This window comes from Lipotes vexillifer, unplaced genomic scaffold, assembly GCF_000442215.2.
Source record: "Lipotes vexillifer unplaced genomic scaffold, Lipotes_vexillifer_v1.1 scaffold327, whole genome shotgun sequence".
NCBI lineage: Eukaryota > Metazoa > Chordata > Mammalia > Artiodactyla > Lipotidae > Lipotes > Lipotes vexillifer.
In genome coordinates, this window is record NW_006771143.1 from 1,436,871 (window position 1) to 1,448,722 (window position 11,852).

Below are 11,852 nucleotides of genomic sequence, written 5' to 3' on the forward strand. Positions count from 1 at the left end.
TCTCCTGCATCGGCAGGCGGACTCTCAAGCACTGCGCCACCAGGGAAGCCCCTGTTTCCTTCTCTTAATGGAATAGTAATCATTCCCACCTTCAACTGTTCTAATTCTCTCTCTGTGTTACCCTACAACAAAACATGTTTTCATGCTAATAAGGAAAAAACTCTTTAAATCTAAAATTTTACTTCTCCAAATATGATATTACTATCATTATTATTACATATTATTACCTGTTACTGAATATGTTATACTATCTTCCTTGAATTCCAAACCAACTCTGTGAGATAAGGAGAAAAACTCAAATCTCCATTTTGTACACAAGGAAAACAAAATTAAGTAGATGTTCACCATTTTATCCTTAACATCTAGCTCAGTAGATTGTGGCACATAGGATCTCAATAAAATATGTGGTGCATGAGTGAATGAGTAACCATCTTGGAACCCTTGAAGTCACTTTCAAATTTTGAAACCAGTGAAATGAATCATAAGGTTGACATTTTTCTTATCAATTAACAGAGCGTGGAAGAGTATAGAGGGAAAGTTTTGGAGAACTCTTTCCACCTTCATCCCCATTCCCGGTCCCTCCATTACTACCACTACCAAATCACATTCCATATTGATTCCCATCCACTCCACTTATAGTAACATCTTTTCAACGTGAAACCAGCCCTAGTATTACCAAAGCCAGCCTGTTATGATTCTGCCTCTGTCATATCCTTCTCCTTAAGCTTTAAACATGCCATTTTGGCATCACATTCAACCTCATCCAATAGTTAAAAAGTCTTCTATATGCAATTGTATGGCCCCCTCCCCCGAAACAGTTGTTAAAACTTAGCATATTTTTTTACATGGTACCCACAGGTTAGGTTTTGAACTTTTTTCCTGAAAGAAAATATTTCTTTTCATTACCTCCATGATCCCATAAATGAAACTGTCAGCAACTTTATATAAAGACAGAAGGACTTTGATTGTCCAGTTTTCTGCCTATTTTAATATAGAAGTACACTTCATTTTATCCATGTCTGTTTTTACAGATAATTTTTCTTACCAAATAAATACAACACATGAAAGACCAACAGTAAAATCTTTCAAATGTTTACTTAGAATAGTGTTCCAATCTGCTCATATTCCTGTCATAATTATGAAAATATAGAGCAAAGCAAAGAGGAAACTGCATCTCTTGGTTGTTGATGAGAAAACTTCATTGCTCAGGTTTGTGATTTTATTTCTGCTTCAAATGATTGAACTTTGTCATGTTCCTTCATCCATAATCATTCTTGGACCTGCTTCTTAGCCACCATTAAACACATATATTGGGGAGAAAAAATTTCCACTTATTGCTTGGGCTGGAATAGTCTAAGTAAATGTGTTTTCGTAATAAATGCCATTACCCTATCAAATATCCTTTTGAAAGAATCCAGGTCTTCCAAATCTATTCACTCTGCAAAACTAATACGTGGAATTTAGATAGCTAAGAACTGGAGAACATAAGGATGAATGTCAATGACAGTCCAGGTAACTTGAGTATTATCTGGAAATTATGTCCTACTTAGCTACTCTCCCCCACCACTATTTATTCTCTGTCATAGTTCCCCTTAGAACCATTTTCTCTGATTTTTCCTCTTTTTTTAAAAAATAGTCTCTTTTAAGCAGAGAGATTTCATACTCCTTGAAACTAATAATTCTTAGTTGTCTGTCATCATCAATTAAAGCTTTGTTTTATCTTGTTTATTTATATATTTTCCATTGTTTCTTCTAAAAGGAATTAAGGATAAAGTAAGATTTATTGCCTGCTTAACTGTCCTAAATAGTTCTCTTCAAGTACATGGAGGGATTTTTGTTGGAGAATGTGGTATCATTGTTACCCTTATCTGTCAAAGACTGAAAAACAGGAGATAGGCATAATTGAAAGCAGAAGGTATTTCAGCTAGACATAAGGTAGAACATTTTGGCCTTTCTTCCTTCTTTCCTAACATCCTAACTTCTTAACTTCCTTCTATCAACGTAACATATTTTGAATGAGTAAACTTGTTAAGAGTCAACAACTATGAGAAAAATGAGCTAGACAGAATAGAGCTTGCATCTATTGAGGAAGACCATCAGCAAAAAGCGAACAATAAATAACACAATTTCAAGTCATAACAAGTTCTAGGGACAAAATATAACAGGTGACAGAATTATTGAAGGAAGGGGAAAGTGACTTTAGATGGAGTGTCCAGGGATCAAAGGCTGGAGTGAGTTGCCAGGAAGGACTGTGCATGTCTAGTTATGAACACCTTAAGAAGAGAATAGAAAGGTATTTATCTGAAAGAGTTTACATATGCCCATCCCAATAGTTGTGGGTCTAGATAAGATTGTCTCTCACATTTTCTTCTGGTTCTATGATTTTATTATTCCGTGTACTCATTGTGGCTACAGTAGAGAAAAACAGGTAACATTATTTTTCAGTGCATGGGTTGTAGTTCATAGTAAATTGTTAGTGGAAAGGAGGTATTATCGGACTTAAAAAGCGTATTTGCATCAATAGAAACAGACACCACAATGTTTTATACCTCCTTCCCCAGAAGGATATGTACTTATTTCTACCTTACCAGAAATTCTTCCATCCAATTTAAATATTGAATAATTTTTGTTTCATTACACATTTCTTATGGGACCAGACCATATATTTCAAGATCAAAATTGCCACACACATTTTCTATGGAACTGACATCTTAATTAATCATTAGTGATGATTTGTCAGCATACATTTATAAGCCAGAAATATCTGTGTTCTGTGATTCATTGACCTCAAGAAAATTTGTAAGTTTTCTCCTTAAGTTTCCCCCTTTATATAGGATATTATGACAAATCTATATATTTCAGTATATAGTATAGTGTAGTTCAGTATAGTGGGAGGGATAAATTTAAGAGGTGATTATAGGAAATATTTTCTTAGTCCCACAGGACTAAGAAAATATTTTCTTAGTCCCACAGGAGAGCCCTTCTTGTGCCCTCCTGAGCCCAAAGAAAGGAATCAGTTTCATTAAAAACCTAATGTTTTCTCTATTATTTAACATTTAGAAAATGAAAATGTAATATCATTCAATTCATGCTTTTGTTTGTATGGATTTGTTGTATATAAACATAAATATGCAGAAAAATCTATGACTCTAAAATTATGAAAATTAAAACCTTTTCTCATTAGATTGTCACAATCAAAACAAACTTCACATTCAAAGAAAATATGGTCTTTTGTACCAATTCAAAATACATTTTTCTAAAAGTCTGTTAGTAACTACAATTACTAAAGGTTGCCAACCAAAAATTAAACAAACAAACAAAAAACCCTAACAAAACATGGTATTGTTTTACATTCTTTTCCTCACCTTTTCTTTCAACACAGTTTTCTTATTTGGTATATAATATAAAATCTATGTAAAAATGTGACCTAACCTTCTGCAGAAAGAATCTGTTGTGGTAAAAACTCCAGTCTCTTTTCCCACGCATAAACTATGTCGCCAACAGACAAGACTTTGCTAAAGCTAACAAAGGATATTCTCAGTTCAATTCTAAAGGACGGGATAAAGCCATACCCATAAGTTCTTAGTACACCCTGGGACTTACCAGATGCTAGCAGTAGTGTTGATAAATACTTGCCTTGCCTGCTGTATAACCTTGAAGAAGACAAAGAAAACGAAAGAAATTAACAGCCTCTCTAACTGGTTGAAGTGACAAGATCTTTGGGAAAATACAATCATCTTAGAGTTTTTGATAACCCAGGAAGGATGTGCTAACCATTGTCAGATAACTGGCATTCCCTGGGTTTTAAGGCAAAAATGTTGAGAGAAAAGATCCATATGGATAGTTTAAGGTTGACCACAGAAATCTACATTGCAGTACTTTATTTCAAAGCAATTTCTTATTTAGTACATAATCTCTAAGCCTATTCCACAACAATGTACAGTTCTTGAAGTCAGGGACATCATGCTCTGCACCACTGTATCCTCAGTGCCTAGCACAGTGCCTGGCACATAGGATGTGCTTGATAAATATTGATTAAATGAATGAATTTGCTATCAGAGACTCTGAAAGGACATTGTAAAATCACAAATGATCCTGGTGAGAAGACGTAGAAATAAATCAATGTGAGTATGCATGTGACTTTTTTGTGAACTTAGATTTAAAATGCCTAAGTATGTATATATGAATTTGCATGCACAAACATGGAACAAAGGGATGAATATTGAAGACTGGGACTGAATTTTAAGAATAACCAAACCCCAGAAGACTAAACTCCAAATTGGAAAACTTCGAGTGTTAGGTTTGTAACTTTCAAATAAATTTGAACAGCCTAAGTGCAAAATTTAGGACTATACTCCTTTTTTGTGGGAGGAAGTTTTCACTTATTGGAAAAAGAACAAATAATATCGTAAAATATCTTTTAAAAGATCAGTTTGGAAAAAGGTGAATCAGAACTGATAGGCCTGTAGCGCCAGGCTGCCACCAAAGGTTAATAATTGGTAGTGGATGAGAAATAACCAATTTTGTTTATATTTTACTCTAATAATAAATAATACAGTGAATATCTATTGCACTCTTAGTGTGTAACACTCAGTTCTTCATTACCATTAATGACATATTTAATAACTTATATGACACTTCCATAAATCCTTTGAAATAGAGATCTTTGGCAAGAATTGAGATACGGAAGAGTTAGATAAGTTGGCTAAGGTCACAGAATTAATGTCAGAAGTAGGATTTGAACTCGACCTCCAGATAAGCCATTACCTTATCCACTCCTTCTGCTGCCACTCTTAAAAGGAATGGCATTCAAAGACAAGAATTTAGCTCTGTTTTACTGTTTGCAGCACATTTTCACAAGGGTTTCCTCATTTAAACGTGGTTAAAAGTAAAGTGAAGTTCAAGGGAGGAAAGAGGCAGTAAGAGAATACCTAAAGGATTTAAATGAATTCAAGATTATCAGCCAGGATAAACAACTTTTAATCTGTGGAGCAAAAAGAAGAGAAAGGAAAAAAAGCCAAGTGCTAGACTCGAAGGGGATGTAGAATGAAATGACAGAAGGAATGCAGACCTCTGGAAAGGTCCTTTGCCTCCCGCACACAAGAGCATGCAGCTGCTCCTTGAGGCTAGTTATTGGTAGGGCCGAATTTGTACACGTGAACTCAGCGAGTGATTTTCATGATGATCCCATTGATAACTATGGCATCAATCAGTTCTTTTCAGCCTCATCCTTAGTCACTAACTAGTCATCCTTTATCGCTATAACTTAGTCATTCATCCTTTATCACTATCAAAGAGGAAAATTCTTATTCTCTGTGCAGGTTCTTTTGCTTATTGCTGATTGGAATGCGTGCATTGAAAATGAGTGAAAGAAATCCATAACCACAGATATATCTTTTTATTTTGCTGTACTTTTTACCTTAGAAAAGAAGTGTTGAGAGACATTTTGTTTAGGATCAGAAGAGTTTGAGTTAGGTTTCCTGACTTTCAAATAAATTTGAACTTCCTGAGTACAGAGTTTAGAATCAAGTTCATGTTTTCTGGGCAAAGTTTCATTTATTGGTGGTAAAATGTGAATTTTCTGCTTCAAAGATAAAAGACTCAAATGATTTTTAAAGGCCTGGGAAGCCCGAGATAGTTATTACAAAACTAAATTTTAATGAGTTAAGTGTAAATGGATTAGAAACATGCATCTCAGATTTCTTATTAAAATATACATGAAGTTACAGGTTATAAAGAAAAATGCTTGGCAAAGTAAATCTCAGCAATTGCCAATCTTAAAACATTTAAGACATTTTATCAGTTGTCCCAACAGCAGATGGAAGCTGCTGCTTTCTTCCATCTTTGCTTGCATCACTGAGTTCTTTTAAGCTTAAAGTGCCTCTTCTAGATTAACTCCTTTTAGATATTCCTCATCTGTTATTCCCAGGCACTTATAGAACAAAGTACAAAGTTAATATTTCCCCAGGATTGTAGAAGATATATAATTCAGCTGTTTGGTATCTTATCAGAGAGGGACTGTAACCCAGGCATACACTCCTCTATATGTTCACAAGGACACCTTCAATCTGTGAAAACTTGCATATGTTCTGAGTACCCATGAGTACATACGATCATTAATGAATGCCTAAGGGTACCTGTGAGTAACCAGGAGTCTGCTGTACTTTTTGCCTGCTTTCTATAAATATACTTTAAAACCACATCTTTTCAGGATTTATGTTTAAAAGATCTGGTCATGCTTAATTTTTTCAAAGAGAGGTAGAAAGTGGACAAACTGAAATATTTGATACAAAGATGTTCCTTGTTGTTCCTTGTCAGAGAAAACAGAGAATACTTACTTGCACAGAAATAACCTTTTTTGCGACCTTGAAGTTCAGAGTATTTAATAAAGGACAGTACAGCTGAAATTGTCATGAGAAATAATTGCCCTTTCATTTCATTTTCTGCCATCTTAATTCATCATTTTTATTATTGTCTATTGCTCTCTGATAATCCAGAGTGTGCATGGCACACTGGTCTTAAGATAAAGAGATAAACACCTTGACCTCTTTGATTTCCACATGAAATAAAAACAAATCATTGAAAACAAAACCCATAGTAGGTACTTAAATGCACGTGTCTTTACAATGCAAGCATTGAACAACTGTACTCATTTGAGTGCAAATTATTTTTGTATTTCTCTAATTAACCCTACCAAGCAAATAAGGAAATATGTTGGCGCTAATGACCTGGTCTTCATTATTAAATCATTATGATGCACCGATAAGATCTAATCCTTTTTATTTCTGCTCTAATGTTTCTGCCTGCTTCCTAGATAACTTACAAAAGAGCACTTAGATAGGATTTTATAGGCTTTAATAGTGCACCATCTTACATGATCCTTGCAGCTGTGCTGTGAAAATGGTTGATTAGACATTTATAATCCACATCTTAGGAATGAGGACGTAAGTGACTGTGTGACGTTGGAAAAGTTCCTTAAACTACCTGAGCATCAGTGTCTTCACTTTAGTACTTCCCACACCATGTAGGGCTGTTTGGGTAATAAAATGAGAAAATTCATATAAATATTTTAGCAGAGTCCCTGACACATATTAACTGTTCAGTAAATATCAAATATTATATATACTGTTGCCTGAGATCCCTTAGTTATTAATTGGTGAAGTGCGCATCAAAGTCGAGGTCTTCTAATTTCTGGTCTGGTACTCTAGGTTCCCCGTTGCCCACAGGAATATTTCTAGAAATACAATAAAAACCTCCATGTTCTTGACCCTCTTTATTTTACTAGCCCTGAATTCTCCAATCCCTTATCCACTGGCATTCCAGCCAAGCCAAGCTGCTGGCAGGCACTCTCTCCAGCTCTTCCAGAGTACACAATGTCTTTAGAAATCTCTTTCTGTCCAGTGAACTCACACCGATCCTTCAGCATCCAGCTCAAGTGATGAGTACACCTTATGGACCAACAAACAGGGCATTCTGCCTCTGTTCCTAAGATTTTCTTCATCTCGGTTCAACAGCCATTATCTCATTTTTCAACAGTTTGTTGTTTCCCTCCTATACAAAATTGTGTACTCCTTGAAGTCAGGAATTTTGTTTTACTCAACTCTGACCCCTATGTCTGTCCATTGGTTAGTATTTGTTGAATTGATTCTAGCTTCAATTTTCTCCCCTTCATCATGCTGCCGCATATGCTCAGGGTAGCTTTGGCAGACCACAGTTACAGAGTGAGGGCTCTAAATAATATTCGATTAAACATTTAACCTGTCAGATCTGGTTCCCCTGGTTAAATATTGGTTCCCATTCCTAGAGAATGTTCCACTTGTTCACCTGATGATAGACAAGTAGCCTGGATAAACTATAAGTTTTTCCACATTGTTCAACTTTCCACCAAGATTGCCATTTCTCCACCTTCATTCCCTGCAAGTCTCCCTCTTGTTCACTATATACCAACTACACTGATGTTCTTTTAGTCCCTAAACACTAAGCTCCCTTTCTTCCTCATGGCGTTGACATGTGCCATGTTCTGCTTAGAAGAGTCTTTCCCCATCTTCACATGACTGTTTCCTCATCCATCAGGTCTCATTAAATATCAACTTCTTCCATGAACATGAAAAGTCAAGTAAGTCTCCTGTTAATGCTCTGTCATAGTCGCTGATTCTGAGTGCCCCCCCCTTCCCCGCCTATCGTCCTTCTCCTCCTGCCCCTCCACTTCCCCCTCCCCCTCTCTTCTTCTTCCTTTTCTCCATCATCACAGTCATGATTTGTAGGTATTTTATTTATTTGCTACTTTGTTTTGTCTGTTTCTCACATTGGGAGTAAGCTCCACTAGGGTAAGGCCCACATCTGTCTCGTTGAGTGTTGTATGACAACAATTCATGATAATTACAAACTGGATGAGTAAAGAAAGAAAAAATGAATACAGTATATTCAGGTGTCTCTATATATATGCAGGTGTCTATCAAATATAGCTTTTTTAGTAAACTAGACTAATTCAGACCATAGCGGCTTTATAAGGAGAAACAGTCAATCTGTCAATACGCCTGTAGTCCCTTCCAGTCATCTGTCAAGCACACTCTGTTAGATGCAGCACTAAGTATAGGGAATATAGACCATGCCTTTTCATTGCTCTTAGGATAGTGAACAAAAGACTATGTGATTTGGTCTTCAGACCATCTCAGCTTCAGGCTACTGTTTCTCTTGTTAACTTTGACCCAGCCATCTGGTCTTCTTTCAACATCTCCAAAATGCCATTGTTCTTACCATAGACATTACCCCACTTTACTCATTAGAAAATGTACATAAGATAAATTTATCCTATTCCCTCATGTGCCCCTGTTGTTTCTTGTCTCTTTCCTAAGCTCATCAAAAGTTTCCCAATGAATGTATCCTTCAGCCTGTGCCCTTCATTGCCAGGTTTCTGTTCCAACAGACCTCTGCCTTCCCACACTCTTCCAGAACTCTTATGGCTTTCTATAAACCAAACAAAACCACACGCTTTTACCCTGAGTATCCTAATGTAACTTGGAAGATCATTCTATGATTTGTAATAGTTCTCGACAGCAGAGTAACTGTGTTTGCTTTAGAGACCATGGTGGATATTTGAAAGACTATGAAAGGCTCATTAACATGATGGAGGAGTGCCTCAAGAAGGTCATAGAAAAGGAGGAGAAAGTTAAAATACCGAAGCAATTAAGTTGAGTTTCATTTTCTCCTTTGAGAGTCTTATGGGTAAATAAATTCCCTAATATTAGAAAGCCTTTTGTGATATAAATAGCATATTTTTACTAGTTATACTTACCAAAAAATTTTAAAGGAATTAATCTTAAGAAGAAAAAGGTGAAATTTTACAGTTTTCTCCTTCCTTGCCAAATAAGAACTTGCTTGTCCCTCATGTTTTGACTGCATTAATATCTGTGCTATTTGCATACAGTTGGTAAAACATTTAATATAGTGTCTTTCCAAATTCATTGACATACCTTACTTTTTCCTAGGATGAATTAGCGATTGATACAGCTTGTTAGGCCTCTAGTATGACTTTATAAACAAACCCAGCTGTATTCATCCTCCAAAATTGAAAAATGAGAACTAGCTTTTCTCCATTTAACTTTTTCTAAAGTTTCTGCAAGATGATGCTCGTGTTACAGTTAAACATCAGCTGTACAGCTTTCTCTTTCTTTAGCTATTAGTCCCTTAGGTATAACCCTGTAATCAAAGGGAGGTCAACTATATCCAAATACAAATATGCCAGAATGTCTCTGGCATAAATCTCTCCCTAAAGATTTCAGCAGTGTTACTTCAGAAGAGGGAGAAAAAGTATTATGTTTTATCTAAAAATCTAAGAACTTAATTCATTTAAAAAATAAAGTACTGAGTTATCCTTGCAGAGAGCTGTGTGAGCATAGGATCTCTACGTTACTCATCGTTTTTCTTTTTACTACATTTAGAAAGAACTTGAACAATCACAGAAAAAAAATACTGCTATATAGGAACTATATGGCTACTATTGATGAACACTTCCCATAGTGCTATAAGCTACAGAGAGGGCACAGCAGTTCAAATTCATAGTCATTTTCTGGTATCCAGTTAATTTCAGAAGCAGCTGAGGGCCAATTCTTGGCAAAATTATGAAGTAGATGGAGAACATTTCTTTGTATTTAGATGCCAGTTGTCTAAGCTTCTGAACTTTATTGCTAATAATTAATTGTTCTGTTCCCAATAACAGGCTTCAGGTAGAATGCCTCTTAAGGGTTTCATTCTCCTTGCCCTTTGTATGAATCCAGGCCTGACTATAGCGTATCTTGAAGCCCAGATGCTTCCCATCATTACACTGGGAATTGAGTCCCAATGGAGTGACACTGAAAGCTGATTTTCATGAAAGCATTCCTCTTTCTGATTGTTTGTACACTGTCTAAATTGGATGCCATTTAAAACAATTTCACTACCAATAAGATATTTATTGAATGCCTCCTTATGATTATTTGCAAATAATCATAAGTATGAATAAGTTTCCCCTCAGTTAATGGCCTTAATTTCCAAATGTTCAGTTTACTTATGTAACTGTTTCATCTCCTTCTTCTCTCTTTCATTGTTAACTAATTTTTCAGGCTGGTGGTTTGATGCTTGTGGCCCATCCAATCTAAATGGAATGTTTTATACAGCGGGGCAGAACCACGGAAAACTGAATGGAATAAAGTGGCATTACTTCAAAGGGCCCAGTTACTCCTTACGTTCCACAACTATGATGATTCGACCTTTGGACTTTTGAAGGCACAATGTCAAAAGCAATTTAAAAGGCCACCAAGAAATCTGGAGAAGCCACCAGATGAGAAACTGCTTGGAAACTTCTGAAGCAAACAATATTGTCTCCCTTCCAGCAGCAAGTAGCAGTTATGTGAAGTCACCAAGGTTCTTGACTGTGAATTTGGAACCTTTTGATTTCACAGAAGCCTCTCCTTGGGGTGACTGTGTTCATATGGCTTGACTACAGAGAATGCCACTCACTGTCATGCTTTAAAAAGGGAAGAAACTGTTCAGCTCGCTGTGCTTCAAACTACTACTGGATCTTATTACAGAACTATAATAACCAGATGATAAATATGGTTTATTTCACGTAAAACCGAAGAAAAAGAAGATGAACAACAACAACAAAAAGAGTATACGTGAAGAATAAAAACAGGCCTGCCATAATCCTTTGGGAAAGATGTGTTGCACCAGTGAAATGGTGTTATTTCTCTGCAAACCTACTAACAATAAGTTTGTACTGTTGCACAATTTTAATAAAAGTTTAGGAAGAACAGCATTGTCCTCTGAGTTGGTTAAATGGATTTCAGAAGCCTAATTCCTAAATCATACTTACTAGTTGATTTCAGTTAACCCGTCTTCAAATTTAAATTCCATTTTGGTAAACTATAAAGAATTATAGTGCCTAAAGAATAGCAGTGTGAGGTAGAAAAGCACTCCATTTCTCTTTGATTTTTTTGGTACAGTTTTCAGAAAAAATGGACATAATCAAGTATGGACATATAAGGTGAAAAATGATCTCCCCCATGCTACAGATTGCATTTACTTTAAAAACTGACTGATATATAAATATATTTATAGCCTGAGTAAAGTTTAAAGAATGTGAAATATATCATCAAGCCCTTAAAATAATATACATGCATTTAATATTTCCTTTGATATTATACATGAAAGCAGTATTTTAGAGTGTATTAAGTTGAAATAAAACCAAGTAAACTGGAACAGCTCATTTTACAGTATCTTCTTGCATGTGTACACTTGTGTAACTTTATTATTTTTAAAATCATTACCTTCAATTCTTCACCCTATTTCATGCTAATTTAATTTTTGCTAAT

At 35.6% G+C, this 11,852-nt stretch overlaps 1 protein-coding gene across 2 annotated transcripts in view; it reads left to right on the plus strand.

Moving 5' to 3' along the window:
- Window positions 1–11,290, plus strand: part of ANGPT1 (angiopoietin 1) — a 252,366-nt gene extending 241,076 nt beyond the window's left edge. Inside the window, exon 9 of one of the 2 annotated variants that reach the window (XM_007446535.1) lies at window positions 10,602–11,290. In XM_007446535.1, the coding sequence (XP_007446597.1) occupies window positions 10,602–10,762 (161 nt within the window). In that variant the 3' untranslated portion in view covers window positions 10,763–11,290. The remainder of the gene's footprint in view (window positions 1–10,601) is intronic. The other variant, XM_007446536.1, reaches the window with a different exon arrangement.
- Window positions 11,291–11,852: the final 562 nt, after the last annotated feature.